This window comes from Strix aluco, chromosome 18 (genome assembly GCF_031877795.1).
Source record: "Strix aluco isolate bStrAlu1 chromosome 18, bStrAlu1.hap1, whole genome shotgun sequence".
In the NCBI taxonomy this organism is placed as follows: Eukaryota; Metazoa; Chordata; class Aves; order Strigiformes; family Strigidae; genus Strix; species Strix aluco.
In genome coordinates this window covers 10627469-10648687 of record NC_133948.1, presented here as the reverse complement: position 1 = coordinate 10648687, position 21219 = coordinate 10627469, and the positions used below count along the sequence as shown (strand labels likewise).

Sequence of the window (21219 nt, the reverse complement as noted above, 5' to 3'; positions counted from 1 at the left end):
AGAGTCTCATCCTGTACAAGACAATACTACACCACATGCTTACTGCTCATCAGCCTCAATGGGATTCACAACAGTGCTTACTTTGCTGAACGGGGAAAGGATTATTCATATTTAATCACATGCAGATTGTAAGCCATCTCAACTTGACCTCCAAGAAGCTGCTAACAACACTTGTCAGCAGAAAGTCTGAAGGAGAAGAGCATCTAAGGAAGATAAACAACCCCTGAAATACCAGAGGCTGCAAAAAGTGCATTTTAAATCCCATAAGTGACTTACATGTAAGTAAAGACTTGACCGTACTTGCATGGTCAAGAGCATCTCCTAGGAAATGGGTGGTCAAAGCACAAAAGAGCAGCTACTGTTACAGACAGGATATCAAGTCCTCTATCTTACTGCTCTCACTTCAGGAATTTTCATGGAAACAACCCCGTGGATCTAACCCGCTTCCAGTGCTGGTGGCTGGTTCTTGTTTCTGCTGCCATGGAAAGATACGAGAATTGTGAGACGCAGTCACGTGCTGTTGCAGCCTGTACACCTCATGACATCTCTCCAGGCCCTAACAATCAGAATTAAAGAGAACTACTGAAGATGAAAGCAACTTCCGTGACTTTTCTTAAACACAAGCACCAATTGCAGACAGAGCTTTCTGGATCCCAGAAAGCACATAAACAGTGACCACACTTGGTCAGTTCCAACTTCTCTCCCCCTTGCCCCTCCCCAGAATATGTATTTTTTTTTAATTGGCACAGCTTGATGCACCCAGGAGCACACTATAGTTTCAGAGACCATAAGCGGTCAATATAGGGCAGATAACTTCCTATTATAAGCCCTTGAATCATAGAATCTCTTCATTTCACTGAACAGCTACATTATCTGAATTGTTACAACTCACCAACTACTACAAACCTTTCCATGCATTATTAATCCACATCACTTGGGGTCTTATGGTAAAATAAGAAAACTCATTTCCTCTCTGGTTCCCTGACAAGAACAAATGATTCCTTTATGCTTATTAATCCTTTATACTTATTCCTGTGAATAACGGGCTTCAAGAAGTGATCATATTGAAGATTTGAGTCAACATTTCCCCAGCTTTCAAGTGTGTGCAGCAGGAGCTACTGTGACTATGAAATGATGCTATTCCAAAACAACTTGCATGATTCCCACTTGAGCACACGTGCAAAAAGAGCTCCTGTTGATACTCAATTCACTGAGATTACCAAGACTGAGCCTCTGAAGAACCCAACAGAAGGCCCTGTTACGTTAACATTTCAGTGGGCCTGACTCATCTCAGAAGACATGAAATCCACATACTGCCTACAGCATTTAAAGGTTATCATTCTGCTACCAGACCATGGCCACGCTTCCTTCACAGCATGATACAATTACTGAAACAAACTACTCCAGCTGACAAACCCTGTTAGCAGTTTACCCTAGATGAGACCATTTCCCCGCCCTCTAACTGAAAACAAAAACGTATCTTCTAAAACGAAAGCAATTAAAAGATTTACTAACCACCCCTTCCCACTCAAATCCACTCCTAGCTTCCCAGCTGGATAACCAGCGCTTTAGGAATTCGTGCTCGGCATAATATTGGAGAGCTCATTGCTGTGGAAAAAAACTTACCAGATGACTCTGTAATTCCTTCCGCTCATAACCACTAGGGGGAAAAGGAGAAATACAGATTTTTAGATGGATATTTTAAAGTCTTGATTAAAACCACAACAGACAGACAAAAAAAATTCTCCTTGAGTCATTGAACCATGCAGGAGAATGCATGACAAACTCAGAATTTTAAAATCTGACACCTAAAAGCAAGACAAGACTTACGCTTCACTGACTGTATTTCAAATTCATACCCTCTTAATGCACAAAAGCTGTCAACTTTATAGTCTGTTTTAGCTCGGAAGAAAACAGATGGATTTTGCCACCTTCCTGAAAGATCTCAAAGGCTCCAGACTCAAACACATAGCTATGCTAACAATTTTGCATCATTTTATTAGCAAAACATGAGTCAGGATTTGTCATTACCTCTGGAAAGATGCCCATAATGCATAGTATTGAAAAACAAGAAAGCTGTACTAGCAACAAACGCTTCGAAGGCTGAATGCTTGCTGAAGTAAGAGATGCAGCAGAATAAAAAAACTCCAGATCCATTAAGCTGGACTGGTGTACCTGCAGGTTGCTATAGCAAGTGTTAATTTACTTGGCAAACCACAACCTAATCACACACCAGTGTCACAAAGCACTCTGGTGTCGTTAAGCATTTTCCACCCTTATGTTCCGTAACATTTTATCACAAATTCAATATGCCCCAGTATTACTTTGTGGGAACAAATGAGATTGAAGCAGTCTTGGAGTACTCTGTAAAGCAAAAAAAGAAATACGGTCAGCTTGGAACCAAGTGACAAGCCAAACCATTTACAGCAGAATAGGAAGGACCCAGAACGACTGAAAGAAGTTCTACAGATGAGAAATACACCCTGGCACAAGGTAGCACACACACTTTCCAAACTGCTTGTTACAGGAACCTGGTACATGCAGTGCTACTTGTTCCAAGATTTGCAAGATTTCTAGCCTCAATTTTTTTCAGTACAAATTGGATCCACTGTCATGCTAGCTTTACCACACTAAGAGTTTCTCAGTGGCCAAGTTCTAGCCTGCCAATTAAAATGTCACACATTGAAGCATGAACATTAACTACACAGCAGTTGAACTGTCAGCTTTACCCGAATGTATCATATGTGCCCAAGTACAAGAGTTACCCATGCTCATCTGAGTGCACGTCAGACAAAGGATTTGTCAGTTTTAGAGTCCAAAAAACAGAAGAAGTCTTTCATGCTTCTGAGTAACTGTTGCTGGTTTTGCTAGGGAAAAAAAGTTGTTCCTTGTTTCACGCAGTCATGCTCTAAGTGCCAGCTCTCAGCACTGCAGCTGCTAAAAAAAGAGGCTATTAAATCAAAAGTAGGTTTTGGACCTTACAGTTACTACTGTCTTTCCTGTATTGTTCCCATAATTTGTACAAACTTAAAAATTGTAGGCACATGAAGCCTATTCAATTTTTAAGGACAAAATTAGTTAGGAGTTCTTCTGCTACACCATTTGATTTTAGAGCCCTAAAAAGGTGGGAAGGGAAATAGAAGTCTAGTAAAATACCACAACATTATGTAGCCAGTAAGAAGCAGAACTTACCCCAGTGATGCATTCCTCCCAGGTTTAATTCCTCCTGAGTTTATGGGGCTGGCTCCTCTGGCCCAGCAGAGCAGAGAGCAGCAGCCTCCACTAGAACTCTGCTTCTAGCAGCAGCTCTTGTTAAGACATTCTTCCTCTCCTTTCACTTGGATGTTTGTACCAAAAGAAACCAGTAACCTTTAAAGATGTAAGGGAGCAACAGACAGTGTAAAGAGCTCAAGTGCTAGCACAGAGAGCTGAATGCAGGTCAGAATTTTATGCCAAGAGCAGCACATTCCTTGCAGTCAATTGTGGAGAGATCAGTTTCCACCTAGCTCACAAAACACAGCAGTGCTTCTGAATTGCTTGTCATCTCCAATGCCAGATCTGTAGTTGCCCAAAGTTTGCCAGATTGGGGAAAATTCCCCTAAGGTCTGACAAATAGCAAGAGCTATTACAGAAGGAAATCCATACTCAGTTTCTCACAGGAAAAGCATGAGTCAGTAAAAGCCTGTATGTAGGTTCAAGCAACTTACTATTTGACAGTACTGTAAGCCCAGATGCTGCACTCTGCAACATCTTCTGCATGAACAGTTCATTCTACATGATAGCACTAGCCCCATCTCACCCAAGCAGTGGGAATTGGTGAGCAGTTTAGTTTTAAAGAAAGTTTTCTGCAAAATAATCTTATCTAAATTTTCAAAAATCTGGATGGACACTACATCTTCTTCATAAACTGTATTAAATCCTCCACTTAACACACTAGAAGAGGGGTTATTTCCTGCCAAGAATGACTTAACTGTTAAAGAAACAGTGAAGAATATTCTGGCATGCAAGAGCTTGTTCCACATTTTAGGTACATCTGCATTGTAATGGCAAGGAATATATTTTCTGGATGTATTATAGAATGCAAAAATCACAAAATTTATAAAAGCCATTATACTTAGAAAGAGTTTAAGATACCAGGAGAGCAACTAAATCAGGACTAATCATCAGAGCTGGCAGCTTTACTTTCCTTGAGAACTCAGCCATTCCTGTAATTAGATTTCCAGACTGAAGCTATTAAGGATCCCCAGGCTAGCTCAATTCTCTACAGGTCATGAGCTGTTCTAGTATTTAATCTAGCAGTTTGCTGTATTCTACCATCAGCTTGTATTTGTTGCTATAAAGTCACAGTAAATTTTTAAGTTGAGAGGAAGGAAACTGCTGCAGTCATACTAATCCTAGAGCTGGCCTTCAGTTCCAGCTGACTTACCAAATTCATCTTGACCCACAAGGAACTGATTACAAAATAAGTACCATTTGTCTGGAAAATAGTGTGCTACCTGGCTAATGCCTGGTAGGAATAAGTCTGGACAGAGTGCAGATTTGCTTTAACTCATTAGCTGCTCAGTATTTCAAGCTGAGCCGTTGAGTGCTGATCAGTACAAACCTGAGATTAGTATGTTACATCAACACTTGGAGCACTCTGGCCTGTACGAGGAAGGTGGACACTGCCTGTCTTTGCCATTGCTATCCCAGTGCAGTGACCAAGGGAGACAACACACTAGTTAGAATTGTGCCAAAGCACAGTCTGCTGTTACTGATTCACAGCCCTGGCAGTCTCTGCTGGTTGGCATTTGAAGATGTTTTGCCCTGTTCAAGTAGAATTCAGATGAAGAAGTGTAGCTCACCACTACCGCTGCCATATTCATGTATTTTAGTGGAGAAGGTACTAACTGCAGCACCTCCCTCAGCACAGGACCGAAGCTTTTCCAGTCCTGTGAATGAAGTCATGTCAGCATGTGACTGCCTCCTGCAGCATGACCTCTGCACACCACAAAGTGTGCTGACGGGTCCAGTGAAGAGTCCACAGCTCCTTTTTAAGTTAATTGCTAAGCCATCCACGGTAGGTGCTTTGGCACAAGTTTCCCTTTTCCTGCCTGGCATCCTTGTCAGATTAAGAAACCTGATGCTGTTAGTGGCAGTGTATTACTACTAACCAGTCCCCACCCCCAAGATATTAAGACTAGAACCACACAGTGGATACTGCAGTTTTACATTTATAGTTGGACTTTTATAATATTCAAGATTAGCACAAGATTCATAACCATAAATTATACATTGTTATCTAAGTACATAAAACGTTAATGATACATGTATTTTAAGTGGCACAAAGTAGTAATACATCCCTGTTGGCATTCTCAAAGAAAGAGGTGGGTGATGGACACGCTGTTGATACTACTGCAGCATAGCAGAACCGAGTCGCTGCACCCTGTCAATTCAGGTGGTGCTGACTCTGCCCACCAGACAGGGTCAGAACATGGTGTGGCAGGAAGCCAATGCCAGAATCAGTTCAAGGTGCAAATAAAGTCAGGATTATGGCCCCCCCTACTGCCTCCATAATTTAGCAGTATGTCCCCCTCCCCAGCCCTGACACTGTGCTCTTGTGTCTCTAGTACTTTGGCAGCCCATGCACACTCCTATGTTCACTTGCCACACATAGCTGAGGTTTCCTTTAGTACCATTTAACGTCAATAAGTAACATGCTCTCTTCTTGTTAAACAAAAAGGATCTGGGAAGTGTTTGCTCTCTGGCATGAGAAGATTTATTTTTTCTTCAAGTCTCAGATCTACTCCAGAAAATAGAGAACAGACTCCAACAGCATTGAACCCCAACAGCATTATTGTCCAGAAAAGGAAAAACTTTCCCCATATTCCTCTAAACATTCAGAGCACAAATATTAGAAAGCCCATTTTCTTTTGCACATAAGACTGCAAATAAAATGGGGTAGTCAGATGTACATAAACTTTCAACAATTCGTTATTAACGAGATGCTTCACTGAATTGTTAACAACCCTGCTACTTCAGTAGCTTCAGCTAAAGCTTTAACAACTTGGTGCCAGGCAATTTCCCAGCTGCCTTCAATGGGCTTTGCAAAAGAAAGAAAAATATGCTCTCTTCCCCCTGGCCTCAAGCAGTTATTGCTATATGAGTTAGTGAAATAGTGCCTTAACTTCAGACAAGAGTCTCACAATGTCATTAACAAAAGCTGCCTTTCAGAGGTTGAAATGTAACCGGACAATAATCAATAAATAACAGTAACAGGCATCCCATTGAAGTCTCCTCACTGAGCCGGGCAGCAAGTGTGTTCAGCCAACAGAAGGTCATCTGTGCCTTTAGGACCATTGTACACTTCTTGGAGAAGTTAAAAAGGGACGGGAAGGAAGAGAACAGAGACAGTGAAGGTCTGTCAGAGAGCTAGTTACATATTGAAACCATAGACAGGCGGCTGGGTGAATCCTGGTGCTGTGTATCCATATGGGAAGTTTGCCTGGGGAGGTACTGCACTGGGACCTGCTGTTAACATCAACTGCTGGCCTAGAAAAGCATGAGAAAAAAAGAAAGTTAGTTTAAGAACCCAAGCTTCCCTAATGCTAGCTGTACTATTGGACAGGATTGTGAGGCTTTAGCTAAAAATCAGCCACTGTGCAAGCATATGCTAGTTAGTCACACCATTACTCAACATGCACCACAGAGTGGGCACCTAAGCCATCTGCTCTTGGTACCAGAAAACTACAGAAGCAAGGCAGAACTTGGAGGGAAGAGGAGCATCAACTGATCTTGAGGGCATGATAAACGTGGCTTGATTTGAAGACACCATACTAAAAGCCAAACTGATACTGTTTAACCCATGCATAGTCAGAACTGAAAAGTACAGCAATTCAAGCAAATAGTTAGCTCTGTTAGGTCTCAGTCTGGAGAGTGCTGCAAAAGGCCTGAACGTACCTTGACAGATTTTTCTTCATCACTAGGAACACACATGCCTCATGCATATGTTAAATTCAGGTTAACATTTACATCAGACAGTGACCCAGTCACATCCTTCCCTTACCAACCACTTCTTGTTAGCAGAATGCCTCTTCAGAAGGGCTTCTAAAATAGCAGCACACTTGAGGACAGCCATGGTTTTTTTGGCTGCACGTGTCTTAAAATGGGTGAGCTAGAAAGCCAGTCTGCCTTTCTACTTGGAAGAGCAGAAAGCAGACACATTCCTCTTAGGCAGGAATAACAGGAGGAATTTGCACGCTCTGTAAGTTATTCCTGGGGTTGTGCACACCTTGGTATACCCTGTCCTGTTACCATACTGAAAGTCTATTCCTAAGCTAGAGTTCTGAGCCATGTAAGAGGAACAACACTTCAGCTGAAGAGTAGAAGTACTGTAAGAGTGAGATGTCACTTCAACAACTTATGCAGTTCATGTAGCAGAGAGAACCATTTTACTATCTAGTTTACTTTGACTGGAGGTAGTCATTTTAGTTACCTCCACAAAGAGAGACCAGAGTGACAATAGGTAATCAATTAAATCCAAGTCTTTCACCTACCAAATACTATTGGAGTGGGTTCAGTTACTTGTTCCTCTTCTTTTCTTAGGCTTTCAGAAGCATCAAGTTTATCCACCTACATTGAAGTGAACAGGAGACGTATAAAGGCCTTGTCTAGGAATTGCACCATCGTGTGAGGCTTTTCATGCCTGGTACCATAGCTATCAAGCGTTCCTTTTATTAGTCCAAATTGGAGACTAGAAAAGTCTGCATGTTCCCAGCAAGATATGCTGTAAACCTGCCCTCCCAATTGCTTTAGATTTATTGCAATAAACAGTAACTGTCAAATGCAGCTGAGATCATCATTACCTTTAAGTGAAGCACTTTTTGGGGTCCTAATCTAGTCACTGTTAACTCCATGACCCATAAAACAAGCCCATCAGATTGCAGTTCCAAGCATCATCTCAAATGGGCCTAATCTACACTTATCTATTAACCTGCAATCCCTCTCCCCTTCAATAAGAGCACCCAGATATTTGCAAATATTCCAGACCCATGAAGTTTGATCTTATCTATGACTACAGCCTAACCTGGGCTGCAGAGTACTGGTTTAACCGTATTGGTATTCACAGACTCCTTCTAGAGGAAACTCTAGAACCATCATGGAAAGTGGTCTAGCAGTATCAGCTTTATACAGATCCTAGTGTTGTGCCAAATAAAGCTCTGTTCATGCTAAACACATTTGTGAAAGTGCTACAGTAATGCAGGAGCCCTGAATGCAACTTTGAATTGCGAATGGGGGGAGTAATCTGAGAAGGCAACAACAGTACCTTCCTTCTCTCAGCTTTAATGAGTTGTATCTTCCATCAGAGAATCATTGAGGCTGAAGACTGTAAGGCATAAAAATCTCACAGCTTCACATCCAGATACAGGCAGTACTAACATCCTGGGCAAACCTACATTTAGCCCAGTGCTGTATTTCAGCTGCTCCTCATCCTCCTTTCCCACTGCAAGATCATATCTGGTCTAAGAAGTGCTGCAAGAGGAGTGTCTGTTATACTTTAGAGATGTTATCTAGATCTGGCATTTAACAGTTTCCTGGACTTTTTGAAGTTTGCAACTCAAATTAGTAGGTCTTTAACTAGTTCATTTATAACTGTCAGCCTAACAGCTCTTCAGGATAACACTAAATATTGGTGTTACAAGTGCTATCCATATTACTATGCATCAAAGCACTTGAGAGCTACCAGTTTCAAACTAGCTGTATTGCTTTACTTATGACCTGGGATTCCCACTCTCTCTTGGATCAGACTTTCCTCTCTACTGCCCTTAAAGCATTAAGGAACTTCGAGCAGCAGTGCAGTTACTCCCTCTGCTGGAGAAACAGCAAGCATGCCGAGAGCAGGCATCCTCTACAAGGGACAAGAGCAGCTCTCCAGGAAAGCCCAAACATCTGTGCTTTGCTGCCTAGAAGCGAAGTTGTTCAAAAGGTTTCCAAATGAGTGTCGTCATCCTTTGTGTGACTGGCCCCTCTGGGACATAAGTTATTCTACGCTTTAACACCTTTTTATACATAAAAGAAAGATAAGTTTTGGAAGACGTACAGACCCCGCTGATAAACTAGTCTATTCTTTTGTACTTTTGAAGTTAGTTACGTGACAATTTCAGACATACCACATTTATAAAGCCCATTCTCTAATTCCATGTTTTGCAGTTAATTCAGACTAAATTAGTTCCACTGTAAACCACTTTCACCATGCAGATTTTCCTTCTGACAAGTTATCCCGTATTTAGTACATGTGATTACTTGTAAATCCAACCAGCAGTTTAAAAAACCATGATTTTAGACCTAAACCTCACATGGAAGAGTTCAGGTGAACTTGTGCAGCAAGCTTCCCCTCAGTGGAATATGAGGAGGAGGCAGCATTTAAGATCTGTGCAAGTACTTTCATCATACTAACAGGCAAGAAGTTTACAGAAGCTTTATGCTCCTGTTCAAACTCTCCATGCCTGAAAGATTGCACACTTTGGTAATTTACAGCATAACAAGCAATTTGCACTTCAAACATGTCTTGTTACACAGCAACTGCTTTTGTTTACTTATAAACAACCACCTCCCTGCCACAAGGTATCTGTAATATAGTGAACCGGAGCCCAAACACTCAAGTCCTTCTCAACCACTTGTTTCTCTTTCCCATGAAGAGGAGCAGAGTCTGGTTGGATTTTCAAGTTGCTTGTGAATAGTTATCCTTTTAGCATTAGAAAGTGAACAGGAAATGAGTTAGAGCTAAATTACACTGCTCTTCTGGCAGAAGCTACAGCTAGATTCCTGTAAAAGAAACCTAGGATATTGAGGGACACAAATGAACACAAAGAGTTTGAAATCAGAGTGTCACCTTATAGAACAGCCCATCAACCTGCAAGAAAATTCAGAGGGGAATACTTAACATTACTTGATTAGAAGCAACCTGAAGCAGTCACTTTTAGATTACTCATTTTAATGAAGTTCTTTACTGTGATGTCCTATGCAACCCTAGAGCCTTCTAAAGAAGGATTTTAGCTTAGTATCTTAGAGCTGTTTGAGACAAGCGTTTCAGGACCACACGTGATCAGAATCTCTCTTCTCTCAGTTGAGAACTAGCTATTGGTATCAGTATTGTACAGCCAGACTATGCATCTGAAGCTCTGTTTTCTACTTAAAAAAAAAAATCACCTTCAGCAGTCTACTCCTATGGCTAATATAGGAATAGTGTGTACTATTAGTTACTCAAAAGCTGTATTCTCTGCAACAAGAAAACAGAGAGCACTTTCGTAGTTACATGAAGTAAAGAGTCCTCACCAAGTTTTCAGCCTCATCAACTATGGAGCTACTCTGAAAAGCACACAGTTGCTTATGTCCACTGTTAAAAGCAAAAGTTTAACTAGACCTCTTTCAAGTTCCAAGGCATCTATCTGTAAGGTTTGCTAGCCAGCCTGAAGTGATTAAACTCACAGAACTTCATAGAAGACTCAGTCTGTGAGAAACAACAATATTTCAAATACATGCAAAGAGCGCTGGTTTGCATAACGCTAATTATCCAGCAGACTAGAAGTCTTAACTTTTTAGCCTACGCCATACTCACTTTGGTAAGGTACTCTCTCATCACTTGGATGAAATAAGGCATTGCAAAGTCCATGATGTTATGCCTCCATGCCAACTCAAGGACTACATCTGGGTGCAGCAAGTCGTAACACGTGAAAAGGCAGGCTGCAAAGCACTCCTGCTTGCCTTCTTCCAGGAACCACTGAAGCAGCTTCTCAGCTAGCTCTGCATCTTTGGACTCTGCAGCATACTGCATAGCATCCTACAGAAAAGAACAACAGTTAAGCTTGACCCTTTTCTGTCAGCATCTTCCTCTACATCTTATGTGCATGTTATTGCTAGCTTGATAAACCAGGTATTTGACATACCATAAAGTTAGTCTTTAACAACACCAGGCATGTTCCGTAGGAGCCAAGCTACAGTACATACGCTCCGTTAACTCCTCTTATTTTGAGGTAATCCAGATACTTGTATTAACAATATCCAACAGGCTTTCCTTAAGTACTTGAAGTGGCCTCATGAGATTTTGCTTAGTAGCAGAGAAGACAACCAATCTTTCTGGTATCCCACCTACCTCACCACTAGATATTAAGGATTACGCAGAGCAGAAGAGATTATTGCATCAACTGCCCGCTATGTGGCAAGACAGAGCGCTATTTGCCAGCTCTCTTACAGAGTAGGCAGAACCAGCCTATGTGAACCCACTACAGGCTTGAAGACTATACCACTGTAATCATGTTTATCTGTACCCTGACAGGGGCGTACATCTTCAGTTCTATGGAGGATGTTCCATACTGATACAGAAAACTGTACAGATGCCATTTTATTGACGTAGATAGATCTCCAAGTACAGGATAACATTATGAAATTAGATTTAAGACACACGTTTGAAACTGCAAGCACTTCTGCCGTAAGAATTTTTCCTTAAACTTCAAGTGAAGGACTAAGACTAATCAGAACTCCAGATCTGTAACCAACAAAACACGTTCAGTATCCAGGAGACCTACACTTCACAGTGAAAGGCTGCATTAACTCACCTTATACAGACGGTCCTTCTTGCATAGCTCCACACTCTGTTTCCAGCGGTTGTTACCCTTATACAAGTATGCTGCAATACGCCTAAATTCAATAAGTTCATGCTTTTCCAGACGCTGAGCCAATGTTATGTTATCAAAGTTGTCATAGGCATCAATGGAAGCTCTCAAACCCTGTTTGAGAGAGAACAGTTACATGTGCTTCCAAGATGGTCAGGAGAATTCCAGTAGAGAAGCACCTAAGCATGGTGCACAAGTGTTTAGGTTCTGCCAGCTGGATGTTGATACTATGGCTACAGCTTGTTTACCCTGCTTATTTCATGCATCTCTCCAAAAGATGAGTTTTAACAAAGCAAGATGCTAACTCGGTCATACTGACTTCACTTGAACAGAACAGCTAGTTACCTTTAGAAGACAAAGCATGTCTTAGACCTAGCAACCACTGGGGCCAGAAGCACATCTGTTTACAGAAGTGTTGCCTGGTAGAGTACACACCTGATATTGAACTTTCTGAAGCCTGTTCTGAGAAAAACAACTGTGACATCTGCTTTGTTTGCAAATCACAGTGTCTCAAGACTCCTGCCCAAAGGGCCTGATACCAGCCCCACTACCACTGCATTGCATAAGTTACCTTCTACTCAAGGGAATTACTCTGTGTCAGCTGGGGAATAACCAAACTACAGCTGCTTTTTGTTGGCAAAAGAGGAGCGTCCCTCAGGCCTAGCAACCTATTTTGTGGGGCTCACCTGGTAATCTTCCTCCTCTGTTAAAAGGTTGTTTAGAGCTTCGTTAACTCCTTTGTTGTTGTGGTTCTGGACTGAACGCAGATAAGGCTTTACTAGAAGTAGCTGATTAACCTGGAATTAAGAAGTTTCCAATACAAGATTAAGTATCCCAATTCTGACATTTCATACTCCTGAAACAGGTTCCCACTTGTTATTACAAGAGTTTATGCTTACTGTCAGGACCCTTCAGACAAAGCACCTTATATTACCAGAAGTAAACTAAAACAGCCTCGTAGGCCAGTTATGCTAACTCTTCCAGTGTTTCCCGTATCAAGCCAGGATTGGACTACTTCTCAGTCCTGTATACAGGAGGCAGAACTACCTGAGAGATGTCAAACCTTTTTTCCAGCCATAGACTGGAGTGTCTTGAGCAAGAGGCTTTCTTGTTCATCTATCATGTCCCAGACTTACCTTTGAGAAAAAGTTGACTGTCCTGGTGTGATCCAGCCGTGGAGATAATACAAGCAGGAGATCATTGATCAGCAGAGGTTTGTAGTCTAAGTAGAACTGCAAGGCTTTGTAGTACAGCTCCACATTGGCCACCTGCATGGTTAGATACTAGTTAGCACTTCAAACACAAGTAAACCTAAGGTGCTTAGTTCGGACCACTTAACTCAGCACAAAGTTTATCTGACTCTTAAACAAAAATTTAAAAACTTAAGTTTCCTTCTAGAGGCCAGAAGCGTTACACTCACACGCAGAATTCTTGTTCAATCTTATGACTGCTTCTTGTGCCATCTGCTTCTAGATAGTGGAGTCACAGGCTACCAGGGGTAGCACAAACCAGTTCTAACCCATCCACAGTTAAGAGATCCTGGCGCAGATAGCCCACTACAGTTAATGTGACCGTTTGTCAAACTCCCGAAGCCAGTAAAGGCTGTAGCCTTAACCAGTCTTTTAAGTTGTTGCCTTGAAACCCGTAAGACCAATAAGAATGTGTTCAGTATCAAATCTTGTGTAAACTATTCATCAATTCACTATTCTCTGCTGTATTCATGAGACTGCCCGCTGCAATTCTCACACTGAAACAGCTGGGAACATTTGCAGAGATCCTTCAAGAACAGTTACAGCCTCAGACTAAGACAGCAGTCAGCTCAAAGGCATTAAGGAGGTTACGCCTCTTGCTTGTGACCTATGATCCTGATCAGTCTCTGAAAACATTCTGTGCTAGCTTCTGCCACTCATTGAGAATGTGCTGCACAGCAGAAAACAGAGTATAAGATTAGACTAATTCTTGTGCTAAACTGATTGGAAGTTGTTTTAAGTACAGCAGGAAAACTAAGTAGTAGCTTAGCAAACTCATTCTCTGAACAGCAATTCTGCTGTGCATTTTTGCCTGTTCTGAAAGAAGTTTTCACTACTTCCGTTCAGTTAACTAGTTACTTACCTTGGCAATTATGTCTTTAAACTGCCCTTCTTTCCAGGCATCAGTGGGATGATTCATCATAGTTATTATTGCATTGTCATACTCCTCGTACTTGTCATAGAGGAATACAAGTTCTGCCCAGAGATGAGCCTGTTCTGCAGCTCTGAGCACCTGATAAAAAAAAAAATCAGTTTGATTCACTGACAGCTTCCCACCCCCACTTGCAGTGTAGTTACCTCACTGCATACCTTTGGAATATTAACTCTAGACCAGAAGAGCTCCAGATGTTCCCTCATTTTCTGAGGCTTGAATTTGGAGTATAAGATGGCAAGTTCAGTAAACATTCCCATGTGAGCACGCTCTAGGCCCAGAGCAGCTTCCAAAAGGGCAATCAGTTCTTCAAAGTAGCCACGATCCTAGTTGTTAGGAAAATAAGAATTAATTGCAAATTCATGACGAACTGACACTTAAAGCTTACTAAGATGCACATTTACTTAAATTCAGCACGCTTTGTTTCTCCCTCCAAATGAGAGTGCTTAGATTTGTAAGACGTGATTTCAATGAGGCAGCAGAATTGTAAGAGAAGGGACAGTAAAAACCATCACCCTTCCATTTACTACAGAAAAAAAAATGCTTATGTCTATTAGGAAATGGAGATAGAGGAAGAATGAATTTAAACATCAGCCCCACAGGGTATCAGGTTTTATCTGTGATCCCTTTGCTAGCAGATATAAGTATGCTGTCTAAAAGTATTCTAGGATATTAACGGTGATCTAACCTGATAGTAACTGATCAGCTCTTCAAGTTCATCAGCATGGATGACTATGTGTAAGCCACAGATCTGTGCCAAGCGGAATTCTTTTCCATCCACACAGGCGAAGCATACCTGTAATGAGAGTTAGCAAATAGTCAGTTAACAGAATACTGAAGTGCTTAATCTCCTTATACTAAAAGGAAAGTTAATTAGCAAAGCTTTACCAAATTTGAGACTTATGTACAGTTTCAAATAGGTATTTCCATAATGCTTGTTCTAGAATTAAAATCTCTGCCGTTCATTTTACGCTTTATTACCTCGAGCGAGAGGACAGCTTATAAAGCTACAGACATGCTCTGTAGCCAGAAACAGTTAGCAAGCTACGATCAGAGCTAAAGCAACACGCTCAGAAGCAACACTAGAGCACATTCTGCAGACCATTAAAAAACATGAGTTTAAGTTACCTCCTTCCAAGTCCTTGTGCTGTTGGCTTTGCGGCCACTGTCCACTGCCGCCTGATACTCTCCAAGGTGCACCAAGGTAGATGCCAGGCGAGCAAAATTAGATACGTTGTTATAGAGTAGTTTTGCAGCTTCATACATCCCCTCTTCATAACAGCGATCACCAACCTGGAATAGGAGCCCAAGGTAAAAGGGTAATCAGGAGTCAGCTAAGCTGCAAGTCATACATGGGAACTGTGGGTCAAGACATACCTGTTGTATGTGGGCATTATTAGGGCCACTAATAAACTCTTCCAGTTCTGACAGACGATTAGTTTTTGCCAAAGCAAAAATAAGTTCTGTCTCTACATAAGACTCTCTAGCCTTCTTCCTGGCCATCTGCAAGAACTTGACTAGGTCCTCCCAGTTATCTTGAAGAGAGAAGAGATATTTCAGACCCTCTGTTTAGTCATTCTGTATTGCTCACCTTGCCTGCCTTAGGGACAGTTTTCACGAGTAGTCTCAAGGATCTCCTCCACCATGGTACTAAGCCATTTGCATCTGAGTTAAGGAATTCCCTGCTAAACACCAAGTCACCTCCATGTGAGATTGAGCTTCTTGCAAGTATTCTACAATCCAGTTGGCAAGCAATTCTGCCACATACAGCTAAATAAATACATTATACTTGGCTATATTTTAGATGATAACAGTCGACATTATCTCCACAGGAAGGTCTATCTTTGGTGTAGCAACACAGACAAGCTTGTTGACAGGAATCTCACTAAACACTAACTCATCCTTTCCATGTACTCACTGCTCCCACTTCCTCTGAAACAGATTTCATAAGTCTCAAGAACCCCTGCTGCTCATTGTAGATGCAATAACCTAGATCATATCGAAATGATCTTAAGTTTGAGGGTGTTTTGCCTTACCATTTCTATTAGCTGCTTGAACAACTTCCATGTAGGCAGATGGATCATCTGCCTTTATATAGGAGTCAATGGCTTCTTTCACCAAGTCCTTCTGGAGCTGTGCTCTGGCTAGCTGGCTCCATACTGCTGGTTCGTTACACCTCTCTGCAAATTCATAAGCACGGTCTAAGTTGCCAATGTGCTCAATCAGCACCTGTTTGAAATTAAAGTTGCAAGTTAAAAATCAAAGCTTTATAACGTTGTCCTTTCTAACAGAACTCTTCCTTAAAGCGTATGCACTGTTCTGTGTCAGCAGTATGAAGCTAACTGCTTTTAGAACAGCCATTTCTGTCCAGTGAAGTAGAGGCAGAAAGAATAAGACTCCTGTTGCTACTGTTTCTCCTCTGCCTTACAGAAGTCAGTTAACGCTGGCCCAAAGACAATGCCTAGTAGCATTTGCTTCTGCACCTTTCAAGTATGAGTCTCCAAGGTAGCCAGTCTGAATCAAGTGCAGTGCACACATCCCAAGTATATAGTGCAGTGCCCCAACATTTTGATTACTCTGACCAGATCAGCCTCCAAAGTAATTATTTTTACTTTGTTTTGCTATTTTCCCATAATCACACTTCTCCCTGAAACTTGGTATCATATGGGAACTGTACTCTTGAGTCTCATGATTTAAGTGACAATCACTCCTTGAGAATCAATACAACCTATTCTCTCTACTACTAACATTCTGTACCTTCATGCAGGAAACATGCCTCACCTGAACTGCTGAAGTATTAACATCAAATTTTCTGAATATAGCAAAGGCTTCTTCATATAGCTCATTGCTGATGGCAATGTTTGCAATATCTGGGGCATCATAGTTATCCAGCCGATTGATGTATTCCATCACACGAGTGCGGTCAGCCTTAATTGCAGTCAGGATCAGCAGATTCTGGAGATTCCTTTGGTTAACAGAAAACAGAGCCTATAAGCTGTGCATGGTAACAACTACTTAAATGACATGTATTGTACCTGCAAAAAAATACACCCGCTTGCTGTCACTAGCAAAAACCTTTCATCCCCAGATTGAGAAGCACTGATATTTGCCTCCAAAAAGAAATTACTTACCAATATCACTGTTCTCTCAACATATCACTGCAAACTGCATAGTGTGAACTAGCTCTGTTCTTAAAGCACAGAGCACTTTAAATTCTGCTTTTTCACCTGGTTATACACATTTAGGAGTGCTTAGGTCCTACAACCAGGAGGCCCACAAATAACCTGGGTCACTTCACAACCTAAAAAAGGCACTGAATAGGCTAAACCTGTGCACAAAGCTCTCCTCTTACCTGTGTTCACTGAATACAGAATTATCCAAGACAATTTTTTCCAATAACTCAATCAATTCATTAGGCAGGTCAGCAGTCATGAAAGCTTTCACAGTTACAGAAACCTCCTCTGGATCCTGTGTCTCTGATAAAGCTGTTTGGACAACCTGCATTTAAAGGCAGGAAAGTATTAAGTGTTTTCCCCAAATAAGATATTTGCCAGCCTATTCCAGTGAACTACAAATTAAGGCTTCAGAAATTTGAGAGTATTTTGTCATAGACAACAAGAGTGAGCTACTTCTATACTGGATACAGCTATTAAAGTCACACCTTGGGTCTGTATAGGGAGCAAATTCACCAGAGGTACGTCACTCCACAGGACAAATATCTTACTGGTAACTAAATCTTCTGACCATGAAGGTCAGAATTAATACCTGCCACTCAAATTCTTCTAAATTCCTGTATGGTTGAGATGGGGCCTTGAAGGACCTTGGGGGGGGAAGACAGCTACTTTAATGTTCCATAACGTTTGACACATCCCGAGCTCTCTTCATACTGAAAGTTTAGCCTTCGTGCTGTACCTGGTCAATAAGCTGCCGCCTGAATGGGTTATTTTCTTCCAGAACATTTGCCCAGAGCTCAGGGTCCTTCCTGCGCACCAGATAGCGAGCCTCACTCTTAAACAGTGAGTTCTCATTGCAGACCTGAAGGAGAAGTTACAAATATTGGCGTTAATGTTAAGGATCAGTACCACAGGACAGGTTTAACTAGCTATGAATCAGACAGTCTAGAAGACTGACTAGAGCTAATTGCTGACCAATGCTAAATGCCACAGACAAGTTCTTACCCAACCTCTGATCTGGAAGGCTCATGGAGAAGGTCTCCAGCAGAATTTCTATAGCTTCTCTTGGTTTTGCCCGACACAAATACTGTGACAGTGGCTTCAGAGTAACTATTTGCTTCTGTTTGAAGTGAAGACCTGCAGAAGCCTGAAGAACTTAAGTTTTAAATCTAGTAAGGGAGCCACTTGCCTGTGCAGTGTTAAGTAGTGAACTGAGGAACAGTGCTGGTGTTTAAAGCTAGAAATAAGTTACGTGTTTGGTGGCATTAGCTAGAAGTGTTCAGGGTAGCAAGTGGCTTGGATTCCTCTGTTAAAGTGTTAAGGGTGCAGAATAAATGTGAAAGTCCTATAGAAGTGCAGTAAGGAAGAGTTATGAGTTATGGTCCTATTAGTACCACTAGCTTCAATTTCCGATCAGAAGAGTAGAAACCTGAAGGCCTATTTCATCTTCTACCAACAGGTCATGTTTAGTTAGTATCCAAATTAGCTCTTGGAATCTCAAATACTTTGCTGTAAGCAAATTAGTAGCAGCACAATTTTGCTTTACATTGTACATCTATTAATTGCAGGAGTTGAACCCTCTTCTAGGAGGCAACAATGTCTCAAGAATAATTCTTACAGTAGGAAGATCTTTTCTCCATAACCAGAAACACCTGCTCAGAACATCAGTCCAAGGAAGAAACTGGTACTGACAGGTTTTTATGGTTAACCGGAATGTTAAGGCTTATCCTAGCAAAGTTTCCTAGCAAAACAACTCAAAGCCACCTTCATATCCTGAAATAAAAGAGTTAAATGTAGCCAGCCATTTTTTTACAGCTACAGAGGAGTATTGCTTCAAAATCGTTGCTTCAGGCTGGAAAGTCATCCACTTTCAGCAGCAAGCCTAGATTATACCACCAATCTAACACTCACAGAGTAGGCCTTGCCAGGGAACAGCATTTACTTCCTTTCAAACAGGGAAAAACGAGCTAGTTCTTACCCCTACACAGCTGACATTCTTTGCATATACTAGTGCAGAAGCACAGGCAGGAGGAGAATGTTTTCTGTCTCAGCAGCCACAAGCACTACAATTTAGCATTAAGCTCTGTGTTCAGTTTGAGACTAGGATGTGTTTGGAGAACCATGGGAATTTCACTTGCCCTTGAATGGCCAAGGGAGGTTCTAGGAGTCAACAAGATTAAGATAGCAAAGGAATGCTATCGGAATAAGTTGTTGCAGTGAAGTAAGTTCTTGCAGTTCGACTGTCAACATTTATTTTCCTCCTTTCTAGTTAAGTATTGGAGCAACTAAGGGTCAACCACAATAAAGGAAAATTACAAGCCCCATTCTAGTTTCAGAGAAATTTTCCTCCTACTGTAGAGTCAGGCTAGATGACAGCCTGTCCCTTCTGCTGATCAAGTACTCAAGGCTCAAAAAAATATAAACCAAGTTAACAAAGGTTTAACAGTAGGCATATTCATTAGCTGGGCCCAATAAACAATGTAATTTTGAGTAGAATCAGTGGATTAGAGACATAAATAGTTGCAGTTATACAATTTTAGTTTGGACATACAGCATAAGAGTTCTTCTCAACGGCATAAAAACTACTGTCTCCATACAGAAGAATCCTGCCTACCTCAACTCCTGAGTGAGACTGCAAGACACAATTCTGCAAGCGTTAGACAAATAGCCAGCTAGGCTTCCACTTCAGGCAGCAAGTAGTTCTTTATCATGTTTATAAATGCAGTTTTGCTAACCTTTATGAGTTCCAGATCACATTGCCCCCTCTCATAAGCAACGCAGGCCAGATGAGGGTCCCTCTTTTCACAGTATTTGCCAACTACACGACTGTCATAGTAAGGATTCTCACGAAGAAACCGCTCTGGATTATTATTACTGTCAATGTAGATTTTGGCCAAGGCATTATGAGTCGCAGGTTCTTCACAGCCTTCATGAATCCTTGATTCAAGCCATGGCAACAGCAACTTAAGCCTTTGAAGAAGCAAACATTTTAGGTTTATAAGTCAGACTGAGGTATGCTTGACTGCTACCCATTAATACCTGGCCTTCCCTTCAAGCAGGTCTGCTGGTCAGACTTAAAAGCAGATGGAGACCAGCCAGTTATTTTTAATGGGTCTTAAATGTGTGGAGGCCAGATCTGCAGTTTAACATCAGGGAAGGTTGCAGATGCCAGCAGTTTTGCAATCTTTCCTTTCAACCCCTGTTGTACTAGTTAGCTCCTCACGCTTAAAGCCACTTTACAGGTAACTACAAACTAATTACACAAGCTGCTATGTGCCTCCAAGACTGTCAAGACAAGATTTATTCCAAAGGTACATCCCATGGTTGGCTGTACAGGAAGTGTTCAAAAGCCATGTTATTCATCATGCAGTGCTGTGAGGCATTCCTATATGGCCCAAATCAAGAGACTGACTAGCAAATCTAAGCTGCTTTTCTATAAAGAAACATAAAACAATATTAGTATTGTATCATTCAACAAAACTACATCCAATTCAATTTGGGTGTATACCAGGGTCAGGGAAAGCCTAACACTGGTGTCTAACGATGCATTTTTGTTACCGATTTCTTTTTTCCACTTCAGCCACCAGCTCATCTGTAGAGAACTGGCCTCTAACCACCATGATCAAGTTCTTAATGACATCTTCAGAACAATCCACATCAAGAAGCCCTCCAACCACTGCTGGTATACGGCTAGGATTCACCTAGAATAAGCCACCATCATTAAAATTAGTTATTAGCATTACTAATAACCCACCCCCAGCCTTCCACATGGGGAAGTTGTAGTTAATTTAAAATGCACTGCTCTAAAGTATAGTTTAAGTTACTAACGCATTTGCATATACTTTCCAGGAAAAACTACACTTACGGGTTTGTAATAGACAAAAGGCTTATTGAAGAGCCTTTGCACTAGAAGTGTGAGTGTAAGAAACACGCAGCAGATTCTGCTTTAGTGTACTGAAAGGTTAAGTTCCTTCTAAGGAAGGAAAGAGCAAGAGCTTAAAACTGGATTTTCCTTACCTTCTGTACATAGATCTCTATATACTTCTGCAGGTTATTGCGATATAAGTAGAGCACCAGGTCATGAACGAAGTCAAATCGATCACAGACAATGATCAGAGGAAGCTGGTCTGTGAGCTTTGCCTCCTGTATTTTGTAGGGGAAAAAAAAAGTAAGCAAGCCCCATTTGTTGAAGCATTTTCAAAGCAGGAAAGTCT

At 41.4% G+C, this 21219-nt stretch overlaps 1 protein-coding gene across 4 annotated transcripts in view; it reads right to left on the bottom strand.

Annotated features, from left to right (window-relative positions):
* Positions 1–5197: 5197 nt before the first annotated feature.
* Positions 5198–21219, bottom strand: part of CLTCL1 (clathrin heavy chain like 1) — a 36730-nt gene continuing 20708 nt past the window's right edge. For 2 of the 4 annotated variants that reach the window (XM_074844063.1, XM_074844066.1), the window contains 19 exons: positions 21023–21148; positions 20564–20706; positions 19741–19975; positions 17745–17867; positions 17185–17330; positions 16614–16797; positions 15869–16061; positions 15210–15367; positions 14961–15125; positions 14521–14628; positions 13991–14158; positions 13764–13913; positions 12788–12919; positions 12338–12448; positions 11595–11765; positions 10598–10819; positions 9872–9892; positions 7536–7611; positions 5198–6531 (listed from right to left, as the gene is read on the bottom strand). In XM_074844063.1, coding sequence (XP_074700164.1) covers positions 6416–6531; positions 7536–7611; positions 9872–9892; positions 10598–10819; positions 11595–11765; positions 12338–12448; positions 12788–12919; positions 13764–13913; positions 13991–14158; positions 14521–14628; positions 14961–15125; positions 15210–15367; positions 15869–16061; positions 16614–16797; positions 17185–17330; positions 17745–17867; positions 19741–19975; positions 20564–20706; positions 21023–21148 — 2748 coding nt within the window. In that variant the 3' untranslated portion in view covers positions 5198–6415. The remainder of the gene's footprint in view (positions 6532–7535; positions 7612–9871; positions 9893–10597; positions 10820–11594; positions 11766–12337; positions 12449–12787; positions 12920–13763; positions 13914–13990; positions 14159–14520; positions 14629–14960; positions 15126–15209; positions 15368–15868; positions 16062–16613; positions 16798–17184; positions 17331–17744; positions 17868–19740; positions 19976–20563; positions 20707–21022; positions 21149–21219) is intronic. The other 2 variants (XM_074844065.1, XM_074844064.1) reach the window with 2 other exon arrangements.